The 14039-nt window shown below is 34.5% G+C and overlaps 2 protein-coding genes across 2 annotated transcripts; one reads left to right on the top strand and one right to left on the bottom strand.

Annotated features, from left to right (window-relative positions):
- Positions 1 to 130: 130 nt before the first annotated feature.
- LOC108572463 lies at positions 131 to 2348 on the bottom strand. Its single transcript, XM_017934704.1, has 5 exons — positions 2324 to 2348; positions 1500 to 1842; positions 984 to 1264; positions 753 to 915; positions 131 to 499 (listed from the first exon to the last, which is right to left on the bottom strand). The coding sequence occupies exons 2-5, from the start codon at positions 1839 to 1841 to the stop codon at positions 131 to 133; spliced, it is 1155 nt and encodes a 384-aa protein (XP_017790193.1). The 5' UTR covers position 1842; positions 2324 to 2348.
- A 5394-nt stretch (positions 2349 to 7742) lies between these two features.
- Positions 7743 to 13820, top strand: LOC108572317 (probable helicase senataxin). The gene is made up of 7 exons (XM_017934529.1): positions 7743 to 7961; positions 8242 to 8355; positions 8431 to 8577; positions 8660 to 8858; positions 8945 to 13301; positions 13393 to 13603; positions 13707 to 13820. The coding sequence occupies exons 1-7, from the start codon at positions 7878 to 7880 to the stop codon at positions 13818 to 13820; spliced, it is 5226 nt and encodes a 1741-aa protein (XP_017790018.1). The 5' UTR covers positions 7743 to 7877.
- Positions 13821 to 14039: the final 219 nt, after the last annotated feature.

Below are 14039 nucleotides of genomic sequence, written 5' to 3'. Positions count from 1 at the left end.
AATTATGCAATCATTGTTAACTCATTACAAAGGCAGAGAAAAGGTTCAAAAATAAAACATCTTTTCTACATACTATCTTGTTTTTTTATCAGAACGTCAAGAAGGTACATATCACAAACGGTCAGACGGTCTAATGGTAGTAGTCATAAGCTGGAGAGATGGTCTTTTGGTAAAGTGGAACAGCAGCATGAGCGATTGTTGGTGTCAGAGCCTTTCCATAAACTGGGACCGAACTGTGAACCTGAACATGATCAAGACGCGCCGTTTTTATGAAGGTAGGCTGTTTAACGGACACTCGTTCAATTTTTGTCGCTGGTTCCACGACGTCCACTTCTTGAAGAGTCTCGATGGGCTTGTTGAGCACGACACGTCGTGTGGAGACACGTTCGCCAGCTGGTTCTGCAAAGTCTGGAGCAGGGGTGGCAGAGATCACACGTCCTCTGAATTGGCCAGCTTCGCTATCGTTGAATTTGTCAAGCCCAAAGAGGCCGGATCCAATCTTTAAACATATATTCAAATTATAATACATACTAAAAATGAAGATCTCAGCTAGTAACATAAATTACAGAGAAAAGGTGATGAAAGAAGTATTATTAATTAATATATTGATTGCCACCCGAAATTTGTTGTCTTTAAAATTGAATTTCAACCGTTGGGTATTTTTGGTCATTATATTTTCTATAGGTAATACATTTTCTTGCAGAAAAATCAGTTCCCCATAACCCTGTGTGACAGTCAACGGGTTAAATTACCTCAGCAACGTTGCCACGAGCGGTGAGCAGTTCGATTAGCCTGTTCTGGTTTTTTTTGTCCTCTTCAGGGGAGGAATTCGGGCTGATGACGACGTTTGGAACGGGGTCGTGGGCAACAAAGGCTCCGCTTGAAAATTCACTATTCGAGTTAACTTGTACTGCTGTTCGCGCTCCAGCTTTGCTAAACTATATAAAAAACGATTATTAAGTCACTTTAATCAAGAGGAGAATGGTAATTTGAATCGTACCTGGCCTTGATCGTTAACATTAACGCAATCAGCGTTCTCTACTACAATGGTTTCGTTATCCTTAGGCGAACCTGAGGATGCAAAAATTGAAGATTGCGAAACTGAGGTCTCTTCGGAAGGCTGATTCACAGATTCGATCACAGCTGGTCCCTTGGGGATCCTGGAGGTTGGCTGGTCGAGCTCGACTACAGCTGAGCCAACTGGCCGGACGACCACGCGTTCTTCGATGTCGAAGAATTGCTGCTGGATTGCTGGACGACGTACCTGACAAGAAACGGTGTTTATTTGCACATCGAAATGAGAAAGTATTGGTGAATTGATAGGTTAAGGGAAAGCGTGAAAATTTAGGTATATAAGAAGAAAAAAATTGGAACATGGAACTTGTAAATGGTAGAAAACAGTAAGTAACGCAAAGAACGGTAGAAATTAAAAACAAGAGATTTTTAAAAAAGACGAAAATGAAGAGCCTCGTAAACTGAACGAACGAAAAATTACTTACTTCGAATTTGCGTGTGGACACGGCCTGTTTCACAACGTCTATTTGCTTCTCCAGGAAAGCAGGTTGGGCTTCGTACTTCGTGACTGGCACATGAGAAACAGTCGGTATATGTTGGACGTAAGGCACAGCGGCTACTGCTGGCACTTGGGCGGCGGCATATCCAATGTGTTGGGCTTCAACTTTACCGGGAAGACTGTACGCAAAGTGCGCCTGGGGCGCGATATTATTGATGTAGGATACTCCCGCCGGATTCGGGTACGGCATTTTGAGAGACACGAAGCCGGCATGGCCATTCTGTAGCAATACTGCTGCTACCGTAACGAAGACGATTCCAGACTGCATTCTGTAATGCAAGTGTGTAATAGAATTGAATCTTCCAAAGTGGAGGCAACTTTTTAAACTATTGTCAATCACTCGTAAAATGTTCGAAACTTGGAAATTTTACTAATGTAGCGTACGTTGCATTCTTAAAAGTTTCAGAAATTACGATGGAACTTTCTGAAGAGATCATGTGCAAAATTAGGCATGAACTTTTAAGTTCCCAAATATCAATCTTTAAACTTCAATTTCAATCTATATTTTTCAGAAAGTTAGATTAGTTAGCTATTTTGTGGACTATTCATTCTTATATCAATACTGAGATCTTTGTTACGCGCGTACAGAAGGAGCAAGTACTGTGATGTCGGTAATCAGGAGCGAGTGATCAGTATGCAAGGAACGAAAATGTCAATTAGCTGCTTCCAGCGTAGCCTAAGAAGCATCGGTAGTCGAGCGTCACATTAAGAAGTCTTCTGGCTAGGTTTGTACTCTTGCAACAAAATTACCTTGTTTGTTGAAGACAACGACGTGTGAATCAACGAAGGGGTGCAGGACTCTGTCTCGTCAGTGGCAGCAGACGTTGCTTATATGGCCACGTGGTAGTAAAGGGGACCCCTTCTCACAAAATTATCGTTCTGGTACCCCTCCCATATGAACAAAGACTCAAACTTGCCCAAAATTGGGCCAACCTACTTTGCTCTTCCACGTGTTTAATCTTCGAGAAACCGTCTCCCCCACAGTAGTTAACAGCTATGAATGCCCCTGCTTGTATTCTGTGATCGTTAATTTATCCATTTTGCAATCGTATATTAGCTATCAAATGTTCCGTTGCCACTGTTTTTTCTTCCAGAAATATCGACATCTCTGAAGAAATTGAGAGTAATTGTGGATATAAAATCTATATTTAATAAAAAATTGGTGAAAATTCAGTAGAATTCTACTATAATGATTATTTCATTTAAGTATGTCTATCAATTTTTTGGTCCCCATAGTAGTAGAATCAAACATTGTACGGAATATAGTTTATAATTTAAAATTGTCATTTTATATCACTTTAAGCGCCGGACCCGCTTTAAGACGTAATACATATGTGGACTAGAGATTAAGCGCCGGACCCGCGTAAATGCGTTTTTACATGTTTGTGCAGAAAAAAATATTATCTCTCTTGAACAACAAGTGGCTCAATATTTATATAATTAAAAATCGTCGCTGTGCCTGTAATAAACACTATGTAAAATTTTTCAATAGAAATTTTGTGTTTTACAAGAGTTATTTTATTTTATTTTGTAAAAGTGCATGTTTCTACAAAACTCGTAAATATTGCGGAGCTTTAAGTCAAGTTTCCAACAAAGTAGCCGGCGCTTTAAGTGATATTCTAACAAAGTATTCATCTCGGTTGTTGTATAACTTCATTGAATAATGTCAAATAATCGGAGGTCCCCTTTTTCCGGTCACGCCTTTTACGCTGATAAGTGAAAAAAAATGCATAGCGCTTTTTCGTCTAAAGAAAAAAGAAAGAAAAAGAAATTCAACAGCAGTCTTGTTGTCTATTAATAGCAGCTGATGATTGATAAATTACTGGGAGCAGTTTTGAATGTCAAATGATTCTGGGCGTTCGAAAGTGAAAACAGTGAATTGAACTGGGTCGATGCGCCTTTAGAATTCGATTGTTATTCAACCCACGTACACGCCACGGGCCCGTGTTAAATTCAACACTCACGAAATATTGACACTAAATTCCGCGAGTTCCCGCCAAAAAAGAGAAAAGAATGTTTAGCGCACAAGTTACATGAAATTCTATTATTCCACATTCAATTAACGCCAGAAAACGAAGAAGATTTGATAATTGAACTGTAGTACAGAATTATAAAGATTATATTTATAGTTCATTATAGATAGAACCAAGGTATTATTGACATTTGATTAAACTTTTTATTTACGCAACCCATAAACAGTTGACAACTTCACGAACCTTCTTAACCTACTCGTTTTTTCGGTAAAGGTATCAAGGTGATCTGCTCTCGTTTTTTCTCTCAACTACACGCTTATTTTTTATTGCCAATTTAGGGCACCTTACATCACACTTTATATTTCCTTACTTACGTGCCTGTTTCCAAACAGGAGACCGAACGGTTAAAACCCAATACGGATCTAGAATGGTTGAGATTTTGTTAATTGATTTCTCTTAACTATCGAACGTTCTATCTCTAATCTCGTTTGTATTCCACTACTGTCATTAGAGATCACGTAATACATTTACAATACTATGAACTATATTCATGTACCGAAAACATAACCTCTAGGTAGGGATAATTTCTTCAAAAAATAATTCAAGAATGAATTTAATTACTTGTTGTAAACTTTCATGTGAAATTAGCATAAACGTTCCAAAAGTGCGGTATATTGCAAGCAAAATAGAGATCATATCTTAATGTCACTGTTTAATTGAAATACAGGTTTTTGTCAAGAGATAACAGGATAATTATAAGCTTCTTAACGAACCATCAAAAAGACCACATTGCACTTGCAAATTAAACACGGTCAGTTTGTATTGCTTCTTAACCTCGTTGTTACTTCTGGAGTACTCTGTATGTCAATCGGAGTGGTCAAGGATAATTGAGCGATAAATACCGATTGAAAATCATTTATTTTGTGTTTTTGGAAGGAAAATTACATTTCCTTCATTTTACAAAATTACATCTTCACAATCCGTGGACAATACACGTAACTTCTTTAACCTGAGATTTTAATCCCTAAACACGGTCCTCAATTAATCATTTTTAAATGTTACTCAATATTTATGTAGGGGAAAGAGGGATAATACCGGCCACTTTAATATCTTAAAATAAAAAACGCGTGATTTGACTTTGTATGGTACTGCCACCTATTAATGATGCGGCTAGTTAATATTCATCGTTCCTGTGACTATAGCAGCCTTTTATTTTAAACAATGCCTGAATGTTCATTTTGCAGCGTAACCTTATATCGGTGGTCAATTTTTAAGCGAGGTAAATTAATACTTCCAATCGATATAAATTATTAATATTAATCTCATTAAATAGAGAAATGTTTCTATTTTCAAAGTCACATTTGGTTTTTTGTGATATGTCAATTCAATTCAGTGTATTACTTCAAATATCTGAACATGAGGTGTGGAGTAATTCCAGCCAGCTTTTAACATTGCAAACAATTAAAAAAGGTAGTTTATATTTACATTACATTTACAGTACTTATCATTTTCATCATGTTTATATTATTTTAAGGTATGGTTTTCCAAATTAATATATTTCTAGATTCTAATGTTGCTACAAAAATTGGAAGAAAACCAAGAAATCCAGTTAGCAAAAAAAAAGTGCTAACTACAGTTTTAATTTTAAAACAAATAATAATAAAATTTGTTATTAATTTAACAGTTTTCTTACCTCTTTTGTAAAGAAACATCATGGTCGGGGTAATACCCCATTAGTGAGGTAATTCCAGCCAAATGACCTTTTTTCGTTTTATGTTTGTAATTTTATTACAACGTAAATTTATGCCTTCTCGACCATACTAATGCAAACTAGATACTTCAAGCTATCAATTAGTATCAGAAAATTAAGAAATGTGTAACTTGTTCAAATTTTATGGCATTTCTTGCTTATGTAGCCGGAATTACCCCGCTCACTCCTACACCAGGGTCGAGAGGATTGAGGAGGTGACGATCGAAATTTTGCTCATGCTCTTGATAATAGGTACTTCATCCGCATATTTTCTTGTATTTTTTGTATATATTACGTACATTTTAAAATACGCGATAAATTTGCATGTTTGTTCTGATAATTACTGGAATAAGTGCGCCTTTTGGTAGTTGAACCATGATTGTAGTGAAAAAATCAGCTGTCTAGCGATGAAAATGCATATCAGACCGAGATAAAATTTTTGAAGTAAGACAGCGAATTAATAACGTTGTCATTAATTTACAAAGTATATTGTAATACTGAATGAGGAACAAGTCAATTCACGTATTCTTGATAATTAGGTTAATCGAATTTAATTATAACTTTGATTTAACCTAAGTTTATCCTGATTTAGTTACCTTTCTAATTGAATCATTAATAATAGAATTGAATAGTGAATTAGGTGTAATTTTAAGTTGATATAACACGATTTAACTTATGTTCTAAGTTAGTTGTAATGAAAATTTCATGTGACTTAAATTACACTTGATTCTGGCATGAACAATGAACTAGTCTAGACTTATCATAACATAACCTGAACTTAAGAAAATATGACTTGTGTCAAATTAACTAATGTATTGGCAAAAATTGAAATCGCGAAAAAAATAAATGTTTTAAATGACACGAAAGTAAACAACCATAAAGCAAATGAGAAATGGTTTTTATTGGTAAACGGGTTATTGCTACCAGAGATGAAGTAGTCGCAACAAGTACTTAATGCAAAAATAAAGACGTAATTACAAAAAGAAACAAAGTCGGAACTGAATCATCGCTCTTACATCGTTTGTAACGTTGCGTAAACAGAGTAATGTCAACTTTTTTATATTAATTGATCATTGTAAGCTGTTTTTAACGACCTTTTTATTCTATTTCTCAGATATAAATAAAAATATAGGAAATAATAGATCACGAAAATTTAAATAAAAATTACTACACATTTACGCATTTTATATAAAAAAAAACACTGTTCAGACCAGTTTACAACTTAAATTACTGTCGAGTAAAACATTTAGCAACGAAACAAATGTTATAGCTTTATCGAAACAATGGCATTCTGTCATACTGAACATATGTATGTTTATATTGGACATATATATGTGTCATTCTGGACATTCAATTATCGTTTCTTCCATACAAATATTTTCTCCCATTCTTCATCTGTCTCTTCCTACCCCATTAAGCCTTTTCCCATCAGTGAAACTGAAACCGAAAGTAAACTGCCCACCAGACATCGCATTCTGAAATCTGGTTGTCCTTCTTTCGCAATATCCAGCGATTCGTAATTCTCAAAAACATAAAAACAAAAGATACTTTTCTTCATTGCCAACGATCGATCCCTTGTATGAGACACTTATGCGCTGTTTATCATACGTTGCTAGCTAAATTCACTGTTGTCATTCAGATATATTCGTACACACATACCTGATATATTGGGTGTTTGTTTTTACCAACGCAAGTAAATGTTCTCAAAACTTAATGGTGTATACCTCCCCTTCACGTGTCTAACGCGTTATTATAATTTGAAGGTGCAATAATTTCATGACATTCTGAGTGGTGGTCATAATAATATCGCGGTTACATTTAATTTTTTTTTTTACACAATATTCTCAACGCTTACATTTGCACATAACCGCTTTTACAGTGTGTCCTTAATGACCAACGATACGAGATCGTTCAAGAATAGAAAGCACAAGAAGAACTCATCATGCTTTTCTTATTTAAAAATAAAAACCCTTCTATATCATGTTTTGGGTTAAAACTTTTAAGCTTTTCGTGACTGGTGGAATGTATATGTCCGGTTAACACAAAAATTGATATCGATTTAGTACCCATTGCAGACGCCGATTATCAGGATAAATATTTAAAAAAAAATATTGAAAAATCAGCTGTTCTCTTTTCATACCTCTCAAATTACAAAGCGCTCAAATTTTTTTTTAAATACGAATAAATCTAGTTTACAGATTTTAATAGATTGTAGTGGATAGGATACTTGTGAGGAAACGTTGATTTAGAGCCCTCTAGGAAGAAATTTAAGAAACTTCGTTGGGAAACAGCATTTTTTACGTTTCATAGTTATCTCTGTTCACAGAGTTACGTATATAGGTGTGGTGTACCTCGTTTGTGCTTATACGTAATTTCAATCAAGAAGGGTGGTAAATGTCAACGTTTGTGTTCGATTATATATAACGTCGTATGCATTTATTTAATATGTAAAATCATGTTTATACGCAAAAATAATATTATTAAATTGTATACTGGTTGATTTGATGAAATGCACGTGACATAACAGCGGACAGGTTAACGAAAATAGTAGTGGACCTGTAAACAAGCCGATTTCTGAAAAATGGATACGAATTGCAATTGCCAGTTCGTATTGGAACGAATTAATATTTCGACTAAGATCGTGCTTGATAAATTGGAGCACACGGTGCGTGAATGACACTATTAGGTTTTTGCAAGTAAAAATGTCATTCGGCGAAATGTTTTTTCTTTCAACACATTCTTCTTAATTTAGTATATTTTTCTGAACAGATCCTTTGACAGTTCTTTTTAGAAGTCTCCCTGCTAGTGGTATTAATAGATAATGCATTTTAAATGCGAAAAAAAGTGATCTAAAAGTCAGACAGAGAAACATAGAATGTTAATATTATTGATGTATAAGGTTGCTTTTTGGTGGGCACAATGCTTTACTTTTCGTATATTTTCAGTATACTTGTGGCAGAGCAAAAGACAATGAAATAGTATGCACTAGTCTGACAGTATCTAGGCGTCATTGTATTTTTTTCCATAGCAAAAATGAATTATATGTTACAGATTTAAAGGTATACATTTGAAAGTAAAGGTAATTTATTGTAGTATTTTGACAGATTTTTCAATATCGTTTTTATCATTTTTAGAGCTCCAATGGTTTATTTATAAATGGAATTACACAAGAACCATATCAGACAACTAAATTACAACCAAATGATATCATTGGCATTGGTTGTCCAGATACAGATATAACAGATCATAATATGTTTGTATATAAATTACACAAAATTACAGTAAGATTTATTGATTCATTATCTAGATAATTTTAGTTTAATATTTGTTAAATGGCACCCTTGTATATTGTAATAATTTTAGCAACCAGAAGTTGTGGAAAATAATCACAGTATCGGTGCCCTTCCAGAAACTATATTAAGTATTGACAGTGCATGTAATAAATTTGATGCCTCAGTTAAGCGTAAGAGAGTACTAAAAAGTCACGATGCAAAACTTGTGCCTAATAAGATTCCAAAATTGGATGTTGAAAATTGTACTATGAAAGAAAGTTCTTTGGAAGGTAATACTGTTTTTATTACTATTATTAAACATAAAAAACATGTAGTAATTTTGTCTCTACAATGGAAATAGTTATTTCATTTACAGAGAAATGTAATGTAACAGATGAGAATGATATTGAAATAGTCCATGTGTCACTAAAAACTAGCATTACAAATGAAGATTTGGATAATAATTTGCATTTGAATAAACGTGTAGATACTAATATGTGTGAAACAAGTAATACTATAAAAAACATAAAATCAGAATCATGTATATCATTTACAAATTCGGAACATGTGAAATCACTTGTATCGAATAACATGAAGAAAATTATCAAAGAAAAAGAGAACTCCATTGTTTGTAGTAGCAAGAAAGAATTAAATACAAACATTGAAAGTAATTTATTACATATGAATGATGCACAGAATCCAATAATCAATAATAAATCTTATGATCTTCAATCTAAAAACACAGTGGAGAACAATAAAGCGAAATCTAATCCAGAAAACATAAAGTACAATTCGAATAAAAATTGCATTGCATCACGTAATATTCTAAGTGAAAACGAAAAATCAAATGTAATGAAGAGTATAGATCGATTAATTCCTAAAGATGATAACGCAAGGAATTTATTACCACTACCTCCGAATTTTATACGTAACCAAAATGGTATAATAAAATTAGAGGACGAGTTAATATTGACCGATACCGACGAAGAAGTACCTTTGGATTCATCAACATCTGTTCCGCCTGTGTCTCCTATAAAACTAAAAAAGGTGCAACAAGAACCAAAAACGAAATTTTCAGAGATCGATTTTGTGAATATGAGCGACAGCGAGGACGATATTTTTCCGTGTTCCCAATTGTTCGATATTGGGTTCGGTATGAACACATCCGTGAAGGATGAGATCAAAGAGGAACCTACAGAGGCGGAAAACCAAAGATTTAGCATACTCGACGATGCAGATTTAGTTATTTCACTAACCGATAGTGAAGACGAGGACAATAATTGGTTACATAGATTATCTAGAAGTCAAATACTCAATGAGAATGACGAGATTAACATAAAAAGCGTGAATGATAATATAAAGAAGGAACCAATAGACTCAGAAATTGTGGATATTGGAGAGTCAAATGTACATAAATCTGAGTTGCCTGTAAGCGTAGAAACTAAACTAGGCAAAGAGAAAGAAGCAGAAAAATGTATAAATATGGAAGAAGTTGCGTCGTTGCAAGATATGAAAAATTTGTGTCAAGTGTCTTTGCCATATGTTTCTATAGAGAGAATGAAAGACGATTTTGAAAACCACGTTGAAAAATCTGTAGAAGCTCCTAGTTCCAGTAGTAGTATCGGAAAACTTTCAGAATCATTGATAAATCAGAGTTTGCTTCTGAAGGAGAGAGAAACAGAAAATGATATTAATACCTCAGTTAGTAGTAAAGTAGGAAGTGCAAGACCTTCGAAAAAGAAGAAATCGCTCGAAAAGAAAGTGCCTCAGATCGAACCTCCACACTTACCCACTAGAAGACGAAGCAGCAGTTCGAATAGAGTGCATGAAGATCGTGAAAAGTCTTTTGAAAGGTCTGTAAGACAAAGATTAAGTACTAAAGAGAGAAAGGAGCAGCAAGAAAAGTTTAAGATACAACAATACTTACATACAAAGGAACAAAAGAACCGTAAAATAATCCACAAGTGGGCTGATTGTCTTCCTACCAGCAAGAATAATATAAGTTTTCTTACCAAAGAAGAGAAGAAAATATTGGCGGATAACAGAAAGAGGAAATTACAGAAACTTGCAATGGAGAAGCGATTGTCCCTAGAAGAGAATCAAGAAAAAAAACGTATCGTTTCTAAGCCAAAGGCGAAGATAACGACGAAAACTCGAAATGATTTTCTCATGGAGGAAACAATGTCTGTATCGAAATCAGGCAATGCGCCACAGAAGACTAAAGTTTCATCTAATCGTTCTACATTGCCAAACAGTTCCTCACCAAGTAAAAAAACAACTAAACCTGTAAAAAGTAAGGATGCATCTAAGGAGATAGCAACGCATTTACAACATATATTAACACTCAGTAATATTTCCAATGTAGGCAGAATACAAAAAAAATCTACTGTAAATAAGATAAAAGCAAATATCGCAGTAACGGAAGAAGCATTAAGGGATCTTTCATTGGAGAAGCAGACGGAGAAAAAAATAGAACCGAAAGACGTTGAGTCAAAGAATAAACCAAGTACAGAAGCATTCAAGTCTGTTGAAAAAGAATCTCCTGCGCCTCTAAAGTCAAATATGAAGTCTGTGGTTGAGAAGCAGAAGAAACGCGTGTCTTTCTCTACAGTGATTCATACTATACGCGAATACGAAATTGAAGAGTCAAATGTTCTGAAAAAAATCAAAGGAAAAGATGCACCTATACCTCCAGAAAAAGTTGCGATAGCCAAACCTAAAAATATCACGGAATCTAATGCGAAATATAACGAATTTTTACTGCGTATCTTTTTATGGAATCCAGTATGGTTGGAAGAACAGCAGTATTTGAATACAACTGCACCTGTTGTACAGCAGGATGAACTTAATGTGATGTTAACACACTATAATTCGTACGATGAGTACTATCGTATCACCGCTCCGTTATTGTTGTTGGAAACTTGGTGTAACATAACTAAAGAAGTTCAGCGCAACGATCAAGTCTTCAGACGACCTACGTTTATGTGTTCCATAGTTGAAAATTCTATTCAGACGGACAAACAACCTGGGAATGTATCTTTTACAACTTTGATGCTTGAGGTATTGGCCTCGAGGGAAGAAGTATATAAACAGATACATCCTGTATACGGAGATTTAGTATTTTTCGAATTCGTTAAAAATCACGAAAAGGGGCAGACCTTTCATCAAATATTTGCTTATGTTGTAAATGTATATTCAACGGTGTTAACTCCTCTGACACGGTACAATAAAGAGTTACAACATTACGTAAAAAGTCCTCATATGTTACTGACGTACACTATGAGAACAAGACTCCTCGACAATCATAATATTCAAGTGAATCGTGTTCAACGATTAAGAGCCGTGACTTATTTGCGTCCTAATTTAAGAATGGTGCGAGCACTACAGTATCTTCCCAATTCACCACTGATGAACTTAATTTTATATCCTAAAATTGAAATGTACAAATTGCCTACTGTGTCAGAACCAGAAACACTTGTCACTCAAGATAAATTGAATCAGAAACAGATGGAGGCTGTGTGCAAAGTGACCAAAGCTGTAGTTCAGAAGGATGCAAAGCTGTGCTTTATTCAAGGGCCACCAGGTACAGGGAAATCGAAAGTAATTGTAAATATTGTTACTCAAATATTGTATGGCAACAACAGATATACTAGCAATGCAAGTCCTACCAAAATTTTAGTATGTGCTCCATCAAACGCTGCCATAGATGAAATCGTTCTGAGATTGTTGGACATCAGGTCCACTATAAAGAACCAGGCGAAGGTAAAACCGTTTAGAATGGTTCGCATTGGACAAGCAGAAATGATGCATCCTACAGTGAAAAATATTTCTGTCACTGAATTGGCGAAACGAGACATAAAGAAGACAGCAGCTAATTCGAACAGTATTCCGCCTGATAGCGTGGAAAATGAGAAACAGTTTTTAGATTCTAAAATGAACGCGCTGAAATGCGAATTGGCCAATTCTCGCAACGTGGATGAAACTTACAAGCAACATATTTTAATGAAATTGGCGGAAATAGCTGCGAAACACGAGTTACTGAGGAATCGTACGCCATTTTATGAGATAAACGACAGAGAACGTATGAAATTGCAACGTGGTGCGGAAAACAGGATTCTTGAACACGCGGACATAATAACCTGTACCCTTTCATCGTGCTATACTAATCAAATGGAATCCATTTTTGGCACTAATAAAAAAAGAATATCCGTGTGTATTGTGGATGAAGCTACTCAGAGTAGCGAGGCAGAAACTTTAATACCATTAATGTTAGGAATTAATATATTGGTTTTAGTCGGTGATCCTAATCAATTGCCCGCCACTATACTGAGTCCAGAGGCTAAGAAATTAGGATTAGATCAATCGATTTTCTCTCGAGTTCAAAATGCTTTCGATATGCAATTAGATAATCCGATAATCATGTTGGACACTCAATATAGAATGCAGCACGATATTTCTTATTGGCCGAACAAATTTTTTTATGGCGGAAAATTAAAAACTGCTGCGGAACGCAACAATAAATTTCCTTTTCATTCGTATAGGGTTCTAAATCTTAATGCAAATCAAAATAACGATAATTTTTCGAACAATGATGAAGCAGAACTTGTAGCTAATATTATTCATTGCATGTTAATGTTCTCCAATTTGGATAATTGGGAATCGTGTATTTCGTGTGGCATTCTCACGCCGTACAATAATCAAAAATCTGTCATATTAACAAAAATTAACGAAAAGTAAGTCATAGAATTTAATACGAGTATATACGAAATATTATTTAAATTATTTAAATTATTGGTACGCTAACGTTGATTTCAATCACTTCAGAACATCTTCATTACCGGAGAATGTAAAAAAAAAAATGAAAATTGAGGTGAATACAGTGGATGGTTTTCAAGGACAGGAACGCGATGTGGTAATTATGTCGTGTGTACGAAGTCAAAAGATTGGCTTTTTATCTGATAAACAAAGACTTTGTGTTGCTCTTACAAGAGCAAAACGCAGTTTGATAATATGTGGTAACTTCAACGTTTTTATGGTAAGACAATATACTGACAATATACAGACAATATATAGGAAAAGAACAAGAAAAACATGAGGTACAATATAATTAACAAAATATGTCAATGTATTAATTACAGAGAGATCCAATGTGGAATTCATTGTTACAAGATGCAAAATCGCGCAAGGTATTCTTTCATGTTAGTACGAATGCAGATCCTCAGACAGTAAAATCGTATGTTATTAAGTGTTAACAAAAAAAATGATTGTATACGCTAACATTTCATTGTTAATACCATTCTTGTACATTTGTAAATCATACATTATCATCCTCTTCCTGCACTTTGAAAATGTATATTATTGATTTTCATTTTTTTTTTTTACAATATTGCCTTTGCAAATAATAAATTTTTTAAAATAATAAGAATGTTCTGAATAGAAAAAAGTAACTCGTTGGTAAATACAACAAAGAA

The sequence above is a fragment of the Habropoda laboriosa genome, unplaced genomic scaffold, assembly GCF_001263275.1.
Source record: "Habropoda laboriosa isolate 0110345459 unplaced genomic scaffold, ASM126327v1 scaffold65, whole genome shotgun sequence".
NCBI lineage: Eukaryota > Metazoa > Arthropoda > Insecta > Hymenoptera > Apidae > Habropoda > Habropoda laboriosa.
Note: the sequence above shows the minus strand (reverse complement) of the source record. Positions and strands in the feature narration are given on the sequence as shown.

What these genes read in the sequence shown, in the direction of transcription:
- LOC108572463 (XM_017934704.1), bottom strand. Translation starts at nt 1,841, where the DNA reads ATGCAGTCTGGAATCGTCTTCGTTACGGTAGCAGCAGTATTGCTACAG. An exon ending in CAGGTACGATTCAAATTACC is followed by an intron (nt 916 to 983) that starts ATTCTCCTCTTG and finishes TGGAGCGCGAAC; the next exon opens with AGCAGTACAAGTTAACTCGA. An exon ending in CTCGTGGCAACGTTGCTGAG is followed by an intron (nt 500 to 752) that starts GTAATTTAACCC and finishes ATATGTTTAAAG; the next exon opens with ATTGGATCCGGCCTCTTTGG.
- LOC108572317 (XM_017934529.1), top strand. Translation starts at nt 7,878, where the DNA reads ATGGATACGAATTGCAATTGCCAGTTCGTATTGGAACGAATTAATATT. An exon ending in TTGATAAATTGGAGCACACG is followed by an intron (nt 7,962 to 8,241) that starts GTGCGTGAATGA and finishes GTATATTTTCAG; the next exon opens with TATACTTGTGGCAGAGCAAA. An exon ending in GTAACTTCAACGTTTTTATG is followed by an intron (nt 13,604 to 13,706) that starts GTAAGACAATAT and finishes TATTAATTACAG; the next exon opens with AGAGATCCAATGTGGAATTC.